The sequence below is a fragment of the Nothobranchius furzeri genome, chromosome 8 (assembly GCF_043380555.1).
Source record: "Nothobranchius furzeri strain GRZ-AD chromosome 8, NfurGRZ-RIMD1, whole genome shotgun sequence".
Classification (NCBI taxonomy): Eukaryota; Metazoa; Chordata; class Actinopteri; order Cyprinodontiformes; family Nothobranchiidae; genus Nothobranchius; species Nothobranchius furzeri.
In genome coordinates, this window is record NC_091748.1 from 66291159 (window position 1) to 66311028 (window position 19870).

The following is a 19870-nucleotide window of genomic DNA, read 5'->3' on the forward strand; positions in this document are numbered from 1 at the left end:
CTCTTTCAGCAGATTTTATTTATTTATTACAATATTTTTTACACAACAGTATGAGACAAAAACTTTTTAAAAGTAAAACATGTCATTAATGTTGCACACTTACTTACGAAGAAAAAACTTAATAAAAGTATAATAAAACAAGATCTTCCATTAAATTCTAAATCATTTTTCAGCCGTTCTAACCAGCAACAACACTTCTCTAAAGGAATTCTCATAATGATTCAAACATGTTTTTTTTTCTTTCTTAGAACATAACTTATATTCATAAAAGTAAAACCATTCTTTTTGTCTCAACAGGTAGAAAAGTGCCCAAAATTAAAACAGGAACATGAACTTATTAAGGTCTGTACACGACTCACACCCTTCATCTCTAATTTGCTTTATTTGTTTTCAAAGGTTTTCAGTGTAGGACTGAACCTGGTTCCAAACAGAGGAAACAGGTGGCCGGGGTACCGTAGGTGGAACGGGGACATGGCAGCGCCTGGAGAGACAATACACTCAGCCTCAGTTAGAAACATTACTAAACCATCCTTTAAACAGTCAGTATCAGAATATAGAAAACATTTATCACATCTACAAACAAGCCCAGCAAACCGTGTTGTCTTACAAGAATTAAAGGAACACGTTTTTATTGGGCCTGGCATGAAATCAGTTAAACCTGTCTGATAATTTCCTGGTGGATTAAACAGCTGAGGGCATTGTTAATCACTTTCAGCTGTATTGGTGTTCATGGGCTTAACGACAGGTGCACTAAAGTGGCAACAATTACAAAACCCTCAAAACAGGACTGGTTTAACATGTAGAGGTCATTTCAAGTTTCTCACTCTTGATCTTTTTCAGCTGGTTTTCCACTCGTGCTAGTTTTGGCTCTCTACTGGCAGTATGAGGCGATTCCTTAACCCTACAGAAGTTGCACCGGTTGTCCAACTTCTCCAGGATGGCACATCCACACGAGCTGCAGCTAGAAGGTTTAATGTGTCTCCCAGCACAATCTCCAGAACATGGAGGAGATTTCAGGAGACTGGCGGTTATTCTCGGAGAGCTGGACAGGACCGTAGAAGGTCCACAACCCATCAGCAGGACCGATACCTGCTCCTTTATGCAAGGTGGAACAGGCTGAGCACTGCTTGTACCCTACAGAATGACCTCCAGAGGGCCACTGGTGTGAATGTCTCTACCCAAACAATCAGGAACAGACTTCATGAAGATGGCCTGAGGGCCCGACGTCCTGTAGTGGGCCCTGCGTAGGGATGGGTACCTTTGACATTTTAATCGATCCGGTACTAATTCCCGGTACCTACGAGTCGATACCGGTACTTAACGGTACCAATTTTCGATACTTTTGAGTGTTTATTATTTTAATTCTCTTTTATAATTAAATATATATTTTTCTCAATATATAACCATATTTGATAAATATCACGATAAATAACATACAAGTTTGTATTTTAACATCGTCCTTGTAGTTTTATAAGCTGATAATTAAACTGAAGCAAACATCTTTACTGTGAACTAAATTTACTGTGTATCTTCATTCCTTTTGCCGTCCTTTTTCATTTGATTTTTCCTACTGGGAAGATAGAATTTCCGAGGAGAAAACGAACGCACCATTAGCTGGTAACAACGGTGGCAATGGAAGCGAACATATCAAGCTAACGTTATCTTTAACAGTTTATTTAGCTGCTGGAGCAGATTAAAACGATGATGCCTCAAACTTAGATCGTTGTCGCTGGTTTTACCTTCACCCATTCACCCGTCGCATTTAGTAAAGTAAAGCCAAACTTTAGAGCGCGTTCATGTTCTTCTAGTCGGAAATTCGGAGTTCCGAGGAGAAAGCGAATGCACCATTAGCGAAACAGAAGCTAACAAATCAAGGTAACGTCATCTTAAACATTTTATTTACCTACTGGAGCAGATTAAGATGAGGATGTCTCACTTAGATCGTTGTCTGTCTCTAGTTTCATCACCCAGTTACCCATCACATTTAGTGAAGTGGACCCAAGCTTTAGCGTGCGTTCTTTCTACCATGCTTGCTCTGTTTACAACGGGCTCGCAGGGACCGGCGACATAACGCTCTTGCGCATGCGCAACTGTCTTGGCAGTACCGAAACGAGGCACCGTTTGAAATGACGTGAATCGGTGTTCGGTCGGTACTATGGAATTCGGTCGGTACCTTAAAAAGTACCGAATTCGGTACTCATCCCTAGCCCTGCGCTCACTGCCCAGCACCGTAGAGCTGGACTGGCATTTGCTCAAGAACACCAGAATTGGCAAGTCCGCCACTGGTGCCCTGTACTTTTTTTTACAGACGAGAGCCGTTTCACCCTGAGCACCTGTGATAGACGTGAAAGAGTCTGGAGAAGACAAGGAGAACATTATGCTGCCTTCAACGTCGTTCAACATGACAGGTTTGGTGGTGGGTCAGTGATGGTCTGGGGAGGCATATCCATGGAGGGACACACAGACCTCTACTGCCTAGAAATGATGCTCTGACTGCCATAAGGTATCGAGATGAAATCCTTGAACCCTTTGTCAGACCCTACGCTGATGCAGTAGGTCCTGGTTTTCTCCTAATGCACAACAATGCCCGGCCTCGTGTGGCAAGAGTAGGGTTGTCACGGTATGAAAATTTAACCTCACGGTTATTGTGACCAAAATTATCACGGTTTTCGGTATTATCGCGGTATTTTTTAAATGGTGTTGCATATGTTCAGAAAGCATTGATAGTCCTGTTCTACACAAACTGAAATAGTTTAGAAAAGGTTTAACAGTGTTTATTAAACCTAAAATAACACAAAGCCTTAGCAAAAGTGCAACTTTTCACAAGTAAAGGAACAAATAGCTTCTTTTTCTGGAACATGTTACAGTAGTCAGTGCAGGTTTAAATTAAACAAATCCAAACATTCAAAACATAAACAATATGTAAACAAATCAAAGAAACACCACTTGTTTTCTCATATACTTGTTTTCTTCATTATCAAAATGAAAATCTAAAACTCCAGTCCACGCTTGACTTGAGCGCTGTACAAGTCAACCTTAAAAATATGTATTTAAAATAAATAGCCACTTTAAACAAATTACTAAAATAACTACTACACGATGTAATCAAATCCAAATGTTCAAGTATAAATGGCATTGAATAAGTAAACAAATCAATGACAAGGAACTAATTGTATATTTCTCTTCATCATCAACAAATACGATGCTTCATCCAGCAACAGGGTGTCCGTGACACGGTTTAAATGCTGGCAGAGGACGCTGCGGCTGCAGTATATAGTGACTCGTTGCATTCTCCCTCAACCAAAAGTCCTCGCGTCATGCATTTAAGCTAAAATGCTAATGTTAACTTACCTTGCACTGGCTGTAGAGACGTGGGTGATGGTCACGCAGATGTGCCATTAGATTCGAAGTGTTGCTGCCTTTTGCAGACACTTGTTTCCTGCACGTTCTGCAAACGGGATAGCCGTCTTCTATTGACTGTCCCTCAGCATTTTTCAGAAATCCAAAATATGCCCATACTTCCGAGTTAGTCTTCTTTGAGGGCTGATGGATGTCCTGGGCGCTGCCGTCTCCTCCTTCGGCCATTATTTCAGCTTCAAAGTTTTGGTGCCGTTGCAACTAAAAAGTGCGTGTGCGCGCCGCGGGAACTACAGCTGAAGCGACGGTGGCTGGTAAGGGTCACCGCGCCGAAACCGCAGCCACGGTAAACCCATCGAGATAATTTAGTTTTTTAAAAACTGGACGGTTATTTTTATTGTCAACTTTTTTACCGGGGTTTACCGCTATACCGGTTACCGTGACAACCCTAGGCAAGAGTATGCAGGCAGTACCTGGAGGATGAAGGAATTGAAACAATTGAATGGCCTTCACGATCCCCTGACTTAAACCCAATGGAACATCTGTGGGACATTATGTTTCAGTCCATTAGGCGGCGCCAGGTTGCTCCTCAGACTGTACAAGAGCTCAGGGATGCCCTCACACAGATTTGGGAGGAATGCACAAGACACCATCCGTTGTCTCATTAGGAGCACACCCCGACGTTGTCAAGCATGCACACAAGCTCGTGGGGGCCACACAAGATACTGAAAGCAATTTGAGTTGCAGAAATTAAGTTTTTGAAACAATGGACTAGCCTGCCACATCTTCATTTCACTCCGATTTTAGGGTGTCTACACAATTGAGCCCTCTGTAGGCTGATAACTTTTATTTCCATTAAACGACTTGGCATCCTTTTGTTCCTGAGACATTGCCCTGTCGTTATTTGTATAGATATCCAACTTCATATTGAGATCTGATGTATCTAAAGTGTTTCTTTAAAGTGTTCCTTTAATTTTTGTGAGCAGTGTAGTTTCTGTCACAAACTAATTATCTCTATCTCACACTTTTATCTGATTTGGTGTAGCTGTGTGCGTCACTGTAGCCCCCCCACACACACACTAACACGCTGTACGAGGAAGCCTGATGGAGGAGCAGCAGTGTATCGACATCAGCGCAAAAGCAATGAAAGCAGTTTGTTGGGTAAAATAGCTCTGGTAGCAGGTCTAATTGGATCTGTGTCAAGTTCTCACTGCAGCTACATCCACCGTGGCAAACAGCAGGGTGGAAATCAATACGCCCTTTCTGCATCCATGGACACGCTCTGACTTCACTCAAGGCCTTTCGTGGAATGTAGAGCGATGGAGGAGGAGCAAATTAACACACACGAACAGGTTAATGAAGGTCACTGATAGAAAGTGACTCAGCGTAAAATATAATGTGCTGTGTGGAAACTAAAAGAGCCCTCGCTACTATTATGGTAATAATGAGAAACTCAGAAGTTTGTAAATTATTTATGTGTTTAACTTTTATGCAGACTTTATTGCAGATGATGTGGTGCTGTTGGCTACATCAGACAGTGATCTCCAGCTTTCGCTGGAGCGGTTCGCAGCCGAGTGTGAAGCAGCTGGGATGAGAATCAGCTCCTCTAAATCCAAGACCATGGTAAATGGCCTGTATTTGATATAGCGCCTTCTAGAGTTCTGGAGCCCCCCAAGGTGCTTTACAACACAATCAGTCATTCACCCATTCACACACACATTCACAAACTAGTGGGGATGAGCTACGATGTAGCCACAGCTACCCTGGGGCGCAATGACAGAAGCGTGGCTGCTGAGCACAGGCGCCACCAGTCCCTCCGACCACCAACAATAGGCAAGGGGGTTAAGTGCCTTGCTCAAGGACACAACAGCGACAGACTGAGCGGGAATCAAACTTGCAACCTTCAGATTACGGGGCGAGCACTTAACTCCTGTGCCACCATGTTCTTGTGTCAGATAAGGGTAGAAAGCCTTTTCCAGGTCAAGGATGAGGTCTTGACCCAAGTGCAGGAGTTTAGGCATCTCTGTGTTTGTTCACGAGTGGAGATCGATAGGCGGGTTGGCGCTGCGTCTGCAGTGATGTGGGCGTTGAACCGGTCTGATGTGGTGAAGAGAGCTGAGCTGGAAGGCAAAGCTCTCGATTTACCGGCTGATCTACGTTCCTGCCCTCACCTATGGTCATGAACTTTGAGTAGTGACTGAAAGAACAAGATCGCGGATACAAGCGGCTGAAATTAGTTTTCTCCGCAGGGTGTCAGGGCTCTCCCTTAGAGATAGGGTGAGAAGCTCAGTCATCTGGGAGGACTAGAACCGCTGCTCCTTCACATCAAGAAGAGCAAGTTGAGGTGGCTCGGGCATCTGGTCGGGATGCCTCCTGGACACCTCCCTGGTGAGGTTTTCCAGCCACGTCCAACTGAGAGGACACCTAAAGCAAGACCCAGGACACACTGGAGGGACTATGTCTCACAGATGGCCAGGGGACACCTTGGGATTCCCCCGGAGGAGCTGGCCCAAGTGGCTGGGGAGGGAGAAGTCTGGGCCTCTCTGCTGCCCCTGAGACCCAATCCTGGATAAAGAGAGGACAATGGATGCATTTCTTTCTTTTTGTATTCATGTCATTCCCTTAGTTTATCCAAGGGCACCAGTTAGTTTTTGAAACTGGTGTTATTCAAGTATTTGTTTGATGTTTAATTACAATACACACTGCAGTGTATTGGCAGGTGTTTAAAATCTGGGCTTTGTTCGATTAATAAAACTCAAAAGTCAGGATCAAATCCACAAACCACAGATTACTAGACAAGCCCCTAATCTCTGGGCCACGGCAACACTTACACATTCCCTCACCAGAGCCGAGCTGTCCGTGATGCGCCGGTTTAATGAAAAATGTTTTAAATAGTCACAGCCTTAAAGGACGACGGTCCGTGAGAAAAAAAACTGGAACCGATATCTGACTAAACTGTGCTGAAAGTGCAGCAAAACCGTAAAACTTAAAACAAATGACCAGTTTTATCATGTTTGATACTAACCTTAAGTTTAGGTTAGCTAAAGCACTAGCCGGTGTTTACCATTCAACACACTGATCACAGGCTGGATGGAACAGATTTCCCAGCATGCCACACACTTCTCCTGAAGGCTGAAAACTAAACTTAATTCATTATTTACGGTTAATTTTTATTAAAGTGAAATTATCATCGATGGAATTAAATATAGTTAACTAGTTTTTAAGTTAACAGTGCCAAACGGCACCATGACTGAAACCGACTGTAGAGTTGAATAAAAATAAATCATTTCTGTGTTTAAAGATCGGCACTTATTAAGGGAGCACGGATGGGTGGCTTACTTAATAAGAAACTTCTTGTTCAAACGACTTCCCTTCATGATTGAATATGCTGCCTCACTGCCACCTAGGATCGACTGATTAGTGTTTGTTGTTAGCCTCAAGGGCAACCTGCTGGCTTCATTATCACTTGTAAGTCACTGTGGACAAAATCATCTGCTAAATGCATAAACATCAAAAGTGCTGGGGACGAAACCCCCACTCAAATAGTGGTGTCCAGAGATGTGCTTGGAGACAAGTGATTCACTGAGACGACCCTGAAGGGAAAATCTGAAAGGGGAAGAAGCTTGTCTTTAAGGTGGCGTGGAAGAGTGTTCGTGCTGAATGCAGCTCTGTCTTCTCCGCCTCGAGAACTATCCAATAAGCACACAACATGTGGCTGTTGCACTGCCTTTGCAGTCCAGTTTAAAACACGTCCAAACTGAAGACATTTTCACTCTTCTGAGAAGACACGTTAGCTCTGTGCTAGTCTGCTAGCTAACAGCTACATGTTATGGTGTCTGAATTCCCCGCCTGCTTTAAACTGGGTGACGTTAGTGTCGTTGACGATGCAGCGACGACTGCAGCGGACCTTTTTAAAATGAAAACTAAACCATCATCGTTACATTTGTAAACATGTAATGCTTTTTGTTTTATAAGGTTAAATCCAACCCTTTCCACCTGATTCCGATCATTTGAAAATCAGGTGATCAGGCCCGATCTCCAATCATGGGATTGGATAATTCCTTAGTAAAAAGTTTAATGCTACTCAAACGGTGATCTTAATAACATCATGTGATCAAACTAGACTAGGAGTCATAGGTCACTACTCCTCTATGGCCTCTCCTCTGCCTTGTACCTGGAGATTGGTCCTGCATTTGTCTCATCACATTCGTGATCACAGGTGATGTAAATATGGAGTGGGTGGAGTCTTCAGTCTTCACCTCCACCTGAGGACAGGAGGAGGTGTCAGGGGTGCACGGAGTCAGAGGAGGAGTTGGGATCTCCGTCTGAAGAGACAGAAAACAGTTTCCTTAAGTTGAACTTTAACCCGGGGTTTGAAGTTTATGGCGTCAGAAGCACACCTGAGGTTCATTTTCACAGTTCACAGGACTTTTCCCAGTCTGGATCAGATCTGGAACTGCAGGAGCAGCAGAGATGAGACAGGAAGGGCTGGTGGGAGGAGTTTCCTCAGGTGTGGTGTGTTTCTGTTGGTCACAGCTCAGGGTTTGATTCTCTAACAGATCGTTGAAGCTGCTGGGTCCCATAACCTCAGACGTACATCACAGAGAGTTCAAATAGCTTTAAATTCTTATAAACAACAAATGTGAATGAAACTGAACACACTTGAATAAAAGAAGTGGTGTTTCTACCTGAATATGAGCGCCTACAATCTCCTCGATAGGCTCCAGGTCAGGCATCGCGTCTTCCTCAGTCTGAGACACAGAGCGACGGGTTTACGTCCACATTTACCTCAAATCGAACAGAGCTCTCTTTTCTTTCCAAATGCTTTACAGCCTTTTCTAATGGTTTAAATAGGGCAACAATCTGCAGACTTTGTTAAATAAAGCATAAAAAAATCTGTTTTAATTTATAATAAACCATAAAGTTATGAATAGAGCTGAACATGTTGTGCCACGTTATATCAGCATAAACAAATACACCCCACTACATTAGTCAGAAAACCTTTAGTTTGCTTTCAGAATCAACTTTTTCTATCAGATACCAAACTACAAAATACTCCCGCAGATGTGGGCCACTGATTGTAAGGTTGAGCGATGGGACGAATGAATCGACCATCGGAGATGGGCTGAGCCGTTACGGTTGTTTCTTACAGGAGGTGATTTGTTTATTTATTTATTTGTTTGTTATTGACAAATATTTTACACATTACGCACAGAGAACATTGCGGAGAAAAGATCTCCATCAGCGCATCTGACCCTTTCCTCACCTCCTCTGCCTCTGGCTGATGACAGTGCACGCGCAAGCGGCATGCTGAGGAGGGGTTTGGAGAGCATCTGTGACACACTCGACATTGAACACTACAGCACGGCGTTGAGTGGAAAGTGGAAACTCTTCCATCTTTCAGAGTCTGGAAGACTTCTGGTTATGTCATTCGGAGAAATGTTTCCTGATTTATAACTTTGGCTGAAGTAGCGCTCGTCGTTATTCAGCACCTGCTTCAAGTGCGTCAGCAGAGCACGGATCCACCCAGAATATTATTTGAGTCTGTCTGAGGCAAAAGTCTAGAAGCTCATAACCTCTTCAGCAAGCTCCATAGAGACGTTTGATTACACGCAAGCTGCAGGTGACCAGTTCAGGAGGCGCAGGAGGAATGTGCGTCCGAGCCGCAGCAGGTGAAATGTTCCTAATTTAAGTGAAATCGTTTAATTGCGTTGTTCATGTTACTGGGGCATTCTGATCAGCTTGGTTGGACTAAATATTAATTAAAATTAATCGAAATTTAACAAATGATTATTCATTATTTAAAAAATGAACGTGACGGGGATAAATGCAGGGTATCTGCAGGTTTAAGGGAGCCAAATTTAAGACTTTTTAAGAACTTTTTTAAGGCCACTTAGACCAAATTTAAGCTACTTTTAAAATAAAATTTAAGCTATAATTTCAAGCTATTGCCTGGAACCGGTGCTAACCATGTCGCAAAACGTGGGATTAGCCATCCAGTTACCATTAAACTTGCCCTTCCCCATGATGCAAGCTCCCACTAGCTTAACCAGCTAATGTGCTCATCTAAAACTAGCCCCCTTTCACAACCAACTGAATGTGTATGGTTCCGCTTACGCCAACATCATACAAAAAAAATGTTGAAGACTAACTAGAAATTCAGGAAAACAAAAGGATCTTGTTTATTGAGTCTTGGTAATTTAAGACCTTTGGAAACTGTATTTAAGGATTATTTGTCATTTTTAAGGATTTTTAAGGCCTTAAATTTGGAAAAGCTAATTTAAGACTTTTTAAGGACCCGCGGATACCCTGTAAATGGATCATGTGACCTCTGGCAGCGAGCTGCCTCCTCAGGGTGCGTCCAAACGCAGCAGCGATTCATTCCATCCCCCACTTATAAATGAAAGAACCCCAGAAGTTTTTGTTCAGAAAAAAAAACATTTTGCTTAAATAAAATACCACAACAGTGGGCAGCAGAGGGAAGCAAAGGTGAGGCTTCTTTTCAACATTTCAGCCGTGTTTAACACGAGCCGTTTCTCTACCAAACTACAAATACAAAATTTTACAAAAAGAAAAAAATGTATTTCTCTTCCAGCAAACATATGTGCTGCACTTGTCTAAGAAAAATCTATGTTTTGGGCTTCTTCTGTGTTTGCAAATCAGTCTGTGCGTCATGACGTCACATGATGCACGAATAAATCGTCCATCATGTTTTTTTGGACTGACGATTGGAGGCGGGAAAAATTATACAAATCGCCCAACAAGATTTGTTCTTTTGCTAACACACACAAAAAAAACTGATTTTCCTATCAAATCCATTCATCCCATGTTACAAAAATGAGTACACCTCAATTATAGTCTTAGGAGAAAAGCCAAACTTAAAGGGATATTCCACCCCTAAGTGAATTTTAGTCTATTTCCGTATTCCCTAGAATTAGATAAGTGGGAAAAGAAGACTTTGTAAATAGCACAGTAACTCTCCTCGTCTGGCAGCAGTCTGTCTGCTTTAGCTTAGCATAAATAATGGAAGTGATTAGCAGGAACTAGTGTTTTTGTGTGCAAAAGTGATTAAAATGACTCAATAATGATACCAATTATTCAACAACAAGCTGTGTTCTATCCATGTGCCATGCATCGGCAGCTTACAGTGGTGCGTTGTGGTAATGTAGTCCCAAGTCTAAATATTTAGTCAGAACAAGCTGATCAGAGTTCCCCAGTAAACATAAACAACACAATTAAACGATTTCACTTAAATTAGGAACATTTCACCTGCTGCGGCCCCAACACACATTCCTTCTGCTCCACGTAAACCTGAACTGGTCACCTGCAGCTTGTACGTAATCAAATGTCTCTATGAAGATATGTCCGGGGGGGTTGAAGAGGTCATGAGGTTCTTGTATTGATGAAAATGTCTGGTTTTTCATCCAGGAGCAGGGATCGAATTATGGGGGAGCCGGATATCCTACACATCCAGGGGAGCTGGGAAAAAAAAAACAAAAACATTTCTACTTATATTACATCATTCATGGACTCTCAGTGTACCGGGGGCTCTTTGAGCGGAGAGCACCGAGAGCGGCAGAGCGCTGATCGTTGGTGCGCTCCAGGCAGCTGCGTCCAGCGCACGGTCCATTCTCAAAGTGGCGCAACCAAAAAAACTATAATTAACACACGATCGTTCATGTCCACACATGTTCTCTACTTTCGGTCTTATTTGTGCCTGAAGCGCTCTGCTACTGCGGAGCTCATCACCTGTGCTGCGGTCATGTCACCTCACTGACGCATCGAAACGCACTCTCCGCTTTGTGGTCAGGAGATCCCTTTGATCTGCTCAAAAGTAACTGACGAGGTGAAAAAGTAAGAATCCAGGCAGCGGTTTTTCTGGAGAGTTTAGAGGAGATGCAGGAAGATGAGAGACAGACAGAACAGGAAAATAGTTCAATAAAAACAAGAAAACAAAACAAAGTGTTGAAAAGTTAAATGTCGGTAGATTTATCTCCAACTACACGTTTTTACCTGTATAAAGCAATAAGTTATAAACATGTAATATTTATACATCTGATACAATTCAGATCACATTCAAAACTCAGTCACACACCCAGGGCCGCTTCAAAGCATTTTGGGGGCCGAGGCAAAACAGAACTCCCCCGACCCGTCACTGGGCTCCCCCAGAAGCCTCTGTGTAATCCATACCCTCTCCAGTAGTGTTAGTTATACCGTGTTTATAAAAGCCCCTCAGACATTACTGACATGTTCTAATATTATCAGATGAAAAACTAAATTATCAGACATGCTGTCTCATCTGCTGCTTTTCTAAACTTGCAAAAAGTAACAAAACCATTTGAAAGCCACTATTTGTGGATTCTCTGAAAGTTTCCATGGAGTGTGTGACAACTTATTTTTTCATTGATCCTATCGTCTAATCTCAGCTGAAGCAAGCATCCTTAATAATCCGTGCACTTGGCCGTCGTGCACTTTTCCAATACGACAATGATCCAGAACACACATCCAGGGTTTCCCCCAGAAAATTAGTTAAGCCTGGCAGATTCGTAGCCTGGCCTGCCAGACTCCTCCTCTGTGTAATTCTGCACAGAGGAAGGGACTGGGAACTCTCCTATTCAAATAATCCCACCCTGTGAGAATTCTAACCGAGCCAATCAGCGCCGAGTAGCGCAAGTCACACACCACAACGCTGAGTTAGTCATGAACATGGCGACTGAAGCGGAGTTCGCTGCGGCTCTTTCCTCTGGTCTAAATCACTTGGACACGTCTTTAAAACAACAACAAGCAGAAGCGCTAAAAGCCTTTCTTCCAAAGAAAGATGTTTGCGCTGTCGCCAGACGCCATTTTTGACAACAGCTAAAAAACTACAGCGTCTCGGACGTCACACACAGCGACGCTCAGTTTCTCATAAACAACGAAGACAGCGGCGGAGTTCACTACGGCTCTTTCCTCTGTTCTAAATGACTTGAATGTCTTTAAAACCACAACAAGTAGAAGCGCTAAAAGCATTTCTTCTAAAATAATAGAGGTTTGCGCCATTGCCAGACGCCATTTTTGACAACAGCAAAAAAACTACAGCGTCGTGCGGTACAGTCAGCTTTTCCGTCTTTTTTCTAATTGGTTATTTTTGAGCTGCCTAGTCCCGCCCCTCACGTGCCTCTCTGCCTGTGAGTAACCAGACTCTCTGTGCAGAATTAAACAGAGGACGAGTCTGGCAGGCCTGGCTAGCGGATTCGGCCGTCAGAGGGGGAAGGTCGCGAGTTCCGTCCCGCAGCGCTCCTCCGTGAGAGGAGGGGTGGTTGCATACGTTCCGCTGCTCTTTCTCACCAGTATCAGCTGATGGAGGGCTCTAGTTTCGTTGCGCTGTTCGTGTCAGCAGACACGGTAGGGTCGGGGAGGGGGGCGGGGCATGACACCAGGCTTTGCTTGGCCATCCGCCAGGCTTATAAAGCGCTGGGGGAAGAAGCAGCAAGATGAGCATCACTCTCCATCCAGCATCCAGGCTCTAAAAAGAGGTTATACTTGAAGAATGGAAAAAGATGGATGTTGTAACATGTCGCCAGCTTGTTCATTCCATGCCTAAAAGACTTGGTGCTGTCCTTGAAAATCATGGTGGTCATTCAAAATACTAGATGTAGTAGTTTTTGTTGGAGGTATTCATTTTTGCTTCAACTAATTTTAGTAAAACGGAAATGTTCTGGAAATAGTTCTTTTGTCCATTTAGCTACTGATGAAATGGTACTTTTTAAAGGGGGTGTACTCATTTATGCTGAGCCCTGTACGTATGTTGTTCTTGGTCAGCTTGTTTTTCTTGCATCATCTCTTTGTTCAGGCACTGTCTAGTCCAGTCCATGCTTGGGTTTATGACATCATTTTGCTGCCAAGATTTAATCAATGAGAAAATAAATTGAACAATAAATAAAAACTCTGATTTTTTTTCCCCGTGACACAGTAGCAGAGTAAAACTTCCTCTCCTGGATGTTTGGCTGAACAAGTCTCTCATTAATGTAGAACAGAAACAGAAATGATGCCATTAAGCTATTAGGCACGCCACTGGTTTTATTTACAACCCGACATCCAGCTGTGACCTTCCAACAAAGCCACCATACATTAGACAGGACTGAACAACTCCCCCTTCAGTGCGATGATGTGTGTGTGCTCAGACTGTTTGTGTACCCATGATGCACTGGGCCAGCAGCGCTGACTGTATGGCTGCTAAGATAAGAGCTACGGACGATGGGGAATCAAAGCTTTGCAGCAGCACAAACACTGAACACAGAAGTGAGAGAGAGCCAGAGACGAGACAGAGAGAAAAACTGTCGACAAGTAAAGCTACAAAAAAACGTTATCTCGTTATGTCCGACTGCACAGCAGCCTGGGTTGTCGAGCAAGACTCCAAATGAATCAAAACTGTTCAGAAACTGGTGATATGTGTATGTGTGAGTGAGTGTGTGTGTGCATGCGTGCGCTACCTGTGAAGCTTCCAGGGACTGATCAACATCTGATCTGAGAGACGAGATCAGCTCCTCGTCCACTTCTGGCAGGTCGACCAGTCCATCTTTCAGGTACAGACTCACTGGTGAGACCTGGATGCACAACTGAGAAAAATAAACAAGATAAACTCACAACTTCAACAGAATAATAATAATAATGACTTGCACATTAATTCACAGCAGCACTGTTAAACCTGGGAGTTCATAATACGGTAATTTAGTGAGGGATGCACCGAAAATTTGGCCATCGGAGATTTTCGGCCGACGACGACCCAAATGTGCATTTTCGGTTATCGTCCAGAACACCTAAATCACAGAAACAGACCGTCAGGTGAGCCACATTTTAGTTTCATGTCACTCAGCCTTATTTGGCAACTTGCTCTTCGCTTCATAAAAACAGTACATTCTGTTTTTAAAAGTAAAGTTTTCCCCTTTAGTTTCTATTTCACTTGTACTGCGTCTGTCCGGCCTTCTCTACACTCTTGCTACGTCTGAATATTAGCGATGTTCTTACCATCCTTTCTACACCCACCATGTCCTGAAAACAGTGAAATGAGCTTTGGACCATGTGTGATCCACAAGAAGCTCAGACTCTCTGATGCGGCGCGCAGCAGCAGCGTCATCTCTTTCTCACTAGACGAGTGAACCGCGACGATGAACTTCATCTTCTGATCTTCATCAGAAGGTGAATATTACATTTCAGAATCAGAGTCCCAGACGACGAGCTTCGCCAACAGTGAACAAACCTGTCAGTGTTGTAAGTTTCTCCTCTCTAATATATAATAAAAATTCGCCCTCTGTGAGCTCCGTTCGTCTCCTCTCCTCAGTCCGGGGAGTTTTCAAACTATATGAAGTCCCAAAATTTCAACAGAAACGCCCTAAAGTGTTGCTCAGATTGAAGTTACCCATCTCCACGATCTTGTGGTGTAAAGTAAAAACTTCATGAGGGATTATATTTGCTGCTGTGGCTCGTCAAATGCAATATTGCAACTTTGGCGCTTAAGAGGTCAAATTTAGTCTCAGCAGGCCTTTCAGTTATAAGCCTTATAATTAATTATTATTTAATGTACACGAGTGAAGTCAAGTGAAACATTTAATTATAGTTAAAATTTATATTGTGCGTTGTTTTTATGTCCGTGCTAATTAAATATTTTCATGGTTTTGTAATTGAGTTATTGCAATCCCTTGATTTCAGTGATGTTAGCACACATGTAGCCATGAACGCTATGGTTGTAATTACTGACATGATAAATTATTTTCATGTTCATTTCGGTGCATCCCTAAATCTAATAGCCGTTTAAACCGACTCCAGCTGGTAACTTACTGCTGCAGAGGCTGCAGCGCTGCACGCTAGCCCGTGGCCCTGGTTTATTAGAACACTATGCACATAGACGTCTGAATCAGTGTGAGTGTCACACAGGTAGAGCTGCAGGATGTCTCCCTCGTAGTGGTCCAACGCACCCACCAGGGCGTGATTAGAGCACAGTTCCAGGAAAGAGGCTGTGGCTTCAGGAGTCCAGTTAACCTACGAGTGAAGACGGTCACCATCATTAAAGCTGAAGGTATCACAAATATTAATAAAAAAATAATTAAATGTACGTAAGACAGTAAACAAAATGTTCAAACTCACAGAGGTGGGTTTGATTCCAGCGAGCGATGATGGAACTGCTTGTGCTGGAAGAACTGAATAAGTTGACCTGGAACAGAGAAACACAACCGGTAGACGGAAGAGGAAGACACAAAAACACACATCTTCCTGTGCTGCTGATAGGTCCATACTTGAGGAATTTGAGGCTGTCGCTTTGGACCACAAGGATGTCACCATAGTCCACAAAGTACACCTCAACCTCAGAGGCGTTTAGAACTCTGTGGATCACCACGCGGTAGAACCACAACCCTTTAGGAGACACGCAGCAGACCTGACCCTTTCGGATAAACGGCGCAGAAAGGCGGTACTGCGCCGAAACTAAAGGACAGACATAACACATTCTGGGAAAGAAAAGCACAAAATAAAAGTCATCTCACCTCAGAAGGAAAACAGATCCTTTCTAAAATGAAGCTGGAACCACAGAAAAAAAATCACAGGCCCCATCAGCTCATGCATCACCTCATCTGAAACATCAAGTCCTCCAGAGCGCGCGACTCGCTGCTGTCACTGAAACTGATGTAGAAGTCTCCGGGCGACTCCACGTGCTCCACCATGACCTCGATCAGCTGACGGGCTTTGTGGCGCGTCGGTGGTTTGAGACGCTGACCCTGCACAGCGTCCAGAGGCACGGTAGACCTAAGACGCACCTCAATATCAGGGTACACCTACAAGAGGACACAGAAGAAAGCCCGAGCAAGGCTGATGAGCTGCTACTAGAAACGTTTACCATTACAATCTGGATGGAGGACATCAAACATTTTCTGCCCAGTGGATGGTCTCCAACCTTTTTTTCAGTCTTGGACGTGGGAGTGGGTCCAAACTCCTCGGTGTCATTGTCTGCTGTACAATCCTCCTCATGATCATGAGCTCCATCTTCCTGTTTACCTTCCCAAGGAGACGTTTTAAAGCTAAAGTAGGAGCTTTTAACTGGCATCCTTAACAAATCACCTCTGCCCTTTGTCTTTGAATCTGAAAAGTTAAAGACAGTGATCACATGACGTGAACGAGAGGACAGCTAGGTCATTGTGTCCTTAAACATTTGAGCATACACACCTATGTGTCTGTCCTCACAGTCCTTTAAGTCCACTACTATCCAATGGTGGCCGTTGTCACCCTCTGCTGGTTTCAGGTGGAACGTGTCACTCAGGGCACCAATGAGTTCAGTAACGCTGACAAAGCCACACTTCAAGAAGGGCAAATCTTCTGCATAGAGTTTCTAAATGAGGAGAAACGAATATTCAGGCGGAGTCCCTGTTTTATGTCACAACGAGAAGTGCTGGACATGTGTGAAGCTGTCAGAAAGCTCTGTGGTAGATTAATCTCAACTGTTAAAGAGCAAGTCACCCCCTACAAGAAACTTACTTCACTCCCGCTTCATGTTTGAAAAATGCAACAAATGCTGTTGCCTAGCAGACCGAGAGGGCGGAGCCGCTAACAAATACATACACACACACAGGCTCACAAAGGCATTGTGACATCATGAGGACCAGTTTACATCATAGCATACCTCTTAGCCAATAGCGGTGGCAGATTTAAATTCTAATGCAGTGCAGTTTTTACCTGACAACGGCACAACACTGAGTTTTAGGCAGAAAATTACAATTTTAACTAAAATGCACTAAAGTACAAAACTATTAACTACACGTGTCTGCAGCACGATTAGACACACATTTATATAGTTTATCAGAAAAAAAAGTTGATTTGGGGGTGACTTGCTCTTTAAAATACTCTGAATACGTTTCACCTGCTTAGCTCCAGACTTCATGTCCACCAACGTTCAACTTTATCATAAAATGATGGATGAAAAGCAGAAACAGGAAGCTTAACTGAGTGAAGTTAGATAAAGTTAACTAGAACCTTCGTCACTATAATGTAAAGCACACGTTTCTTTAAACCAATGTTGGTCTAAAGCTCTCATGGGAACAACATGATGAGAAAAGATCTACTTTCTCTATACCTTGTACTCAGCAGGAAGCTCGTGAATCGATAATCCACCACTCCTCTGACCTACAACCTGCAGAGAAATGTAGGGGATCTCATTAGATTCCCTGAGTACTCCTGGAAACACGTCTCTGCTCAGTCTGACAGAATATCACAAAAAATAAAAACAGAACTAAATACAGCAAAAGTGATTTGTCACATTACGGCGTCAGATTTGCTTTTTCATAAAATATATAATCAGCATCTAGCAGGTTGTGCTCATCTTTCATCCAGTGATGACTGCCTGAAGAAGTATGGCTCTATTTGTTAAGCTGTTTTTTTTCCAGTGTCAGTGTAACAGGCGGATGTGACAGACAGAGAGAGGGAGCGAAATAAATTACAACACCTGATTTATTCTCCACTTCACTCACTGTATATAAATGAGCCATAATAACAGGTGCACTTGGGAGACAGCAGCAGTGTGTGTGTGCCAAAAGCTGCTGCCGACGCTTGTCGCCGTGCTTGGATGACTACAAAAAGGCCCCAGGAAATATGCTTCTGAACTAGAGAGAAGTCTGACCTTTCGTAGCTTGTCCTTCAGTTCCTGGCTAACACTGCCAGCAATACCATTCTCCAGAATTTGCCGATGAAGTTCCTCTTCAAGCTGGTGCAAAAGTAGGAAAAAACAATCACATCCTAAGTCTCAGTTAGGGTTGTTTGCATGTTACTGTTCACATGATCAGGTTTTGCTTAGGCCATCAGTTAACAGCAAGAACCAGTGTCTTCAATTTAAATTTGAAAGTGCAGTTACTCTTTTTTTTTTTTTAAACAACTGAGAGCAAACCTTTAGCACATGGTCCTGAAATAGGTCTGCAGCATCTTGGCATGGCACGGATTTGGGCGGGTGGGACATCTCAGGCCTCTCTAGCCTGCTGCTGACAGTTGGTTCATTACGACTGGGGTCTGAAGGACTCTCAGATGACTGGGTCAGAGGACTCTTCACTGGAAGGCCAGCTGAAGAATATTTTAATTAAATATGGCAAGTACAAAAAGACAAAAAAATCTCCGGATATAAATTCAACAACTATTAACAGACCTGATGGTTTTCTAGTTTCAGGAGTTTTGATGTATGGACCTCTGTGAGGATAAAGCTGTGCTGGCTTTGGTGGTTCAGTATTTCTTGAGGACGCCCATGGTACCATGAGTGGCCTGGGTAACAGTTTTTCCCTCAGGATAAGAACTGTGCCCTGTCTTCCTTGTTGTAAAACAATCATGTCCTTCGCTGCATCCAGCATTTCTCCGATGGAGTAGAAGCCATAGTTGGACACACGCAGAGGGTTACCAAAGCAGCGGAAGTAATACATCTCAAGGTCGGATAACTTGATAGGACCCTAGGAGAGAGACTGCAACATTACAAAGACTTCTGTCTCTCTCTGTAATACCTACTTATTACTTCTTGTAATTTGCATTTGGAATAGGGATATTCCGATCCCCTTTGTTGAGTTCATTCACTCAAATTCCACTTTTTCAAACCGTTTGTTGCTCTGCCTTCACTGTCTGGCTTAAAAGGGTGTCTGAATTCCCTGGCTACCTTAAACTACGTGACCTTATGTTGTTGTTGTCATCTGTGAAACATTTAATACTGGTGTGGTGGAACCAAAGTGCAAATTAGGAATGCTTCGATACAATCATGTGATCAGCAATCGGACCCGATCACATGATTTTCAAAGGATCCAGAATAGGCGGCTATGATCCGCTGTAACCTTATAAAACAATAAGCATGACTTCTTAAATTCATCCTGAGATGGAGAGTTTCAAATGGAAAAACAATGGCTTAGTTTTAATTTTTTTTCACCTATGTTTAACAGGAAGAAAAAAAAAAGACAAACAGATTGATTACTGAAGAGCTGCAGCAGAGTCTTAAACGAGGTTCTTTTTGCTTCGGACATGAAGGTGTTTCTAATTACCTTTTTACATGTTTCGACCGTCATCTGCGGTCTTCTTCAGAAATGTCACAGGTGTTTGTGTGACGCGTCTTTATCAGCTGTTCTTCTTAGGGATGCACCGATACCTCTTTTTTCCAAACAGATACGATACCGATACTTGGATCTGAGTACTCGCCGATGCCGATTACCGATACTTCCACCACACAAAAAATTGCAATGATTTGGAATACAGATTTTATTTTCTTCTCTGCTTTCAACAGGAAAATACTGTGAGGTAGATAAAAAGTAAAATATATGAATGGAAATCATCACAAAACTAAAATATTACGTGAACAGATATGACAAGTTACAGTGAAGCCATTTTCAAGCAACTGCATTGGTATCGGTTCCTGGTATCGTTAACTTTTACCGATACCGATACTGGTATTGGTATCGGTGCATACCTAGTTCTTCTGGTGGGCGCGACCAACCCGGATCTGTCAGCTCCGCCGGGTCGGTAGCGCCCA

At 43.2% G+C, this 19870-nt stretch overlaps 1 protein-coding gene across 2 annotated transcripts in view; it reads right to left on the reverse strand.

Moving 5' to 3' along the window:
• Positions 1-19870, reverse strand: part of tdrd5 (tudor domain containing 5) — a 27804-nt gene continuing 7934 nt past the window's right edge. Inside the window, exons 4-18 of one of the 2 annotated variants that reach the window (XM_015970881.3) lie at positions 18515-18809; positions 18263-18432; positions 17999-18082; positions 17456-17512; positions 16552-16714; positions 16283-16467; positions 15958-16163; positions 15630-15839; positions 15481-15547; positions 15175-15375; positions 13830-13955; positions 8046-8108; positions 7758-7880; positions 7532-7682; positions 1-481 (exon numbers count right to left, since the gene is read on the reverse strand). In XM_015970881.3, coding sequence (XP_015826367.3) covers positions 381-481; positions 7532-7682; positions 7758-7880; positions 8046-8108; positions 13830-13955; positions 15175-15375; positions 15481-15547; positions 15630-15839; positions 15958-16163; positions 16283-16467; positions 16552-16714; positions 17456-17512; positions 17999-18082; positions 18263-18432; positions 18515-18809 — 2202 coding nt within the window. In that variant the 3' untranslated portion in view covers positions 1-380. Of the gene's footprint in view, positions 482-7531; positions 7683-7757; positions 7944-8045; positions 8109-13829; positions 13956-15174; positions 15376-15480; positions 15548-15629; positions 15840-15957; positions 16164-16282; positions 16468-16551; positions 16715-17455; positions 17513-17998; positions 18083-18262; positions 18433-18514; positions 18810-19870 lie in introns of both variants that reach the window. The other variant, XM_015970880.3, reaches the window with a different exon arrangement.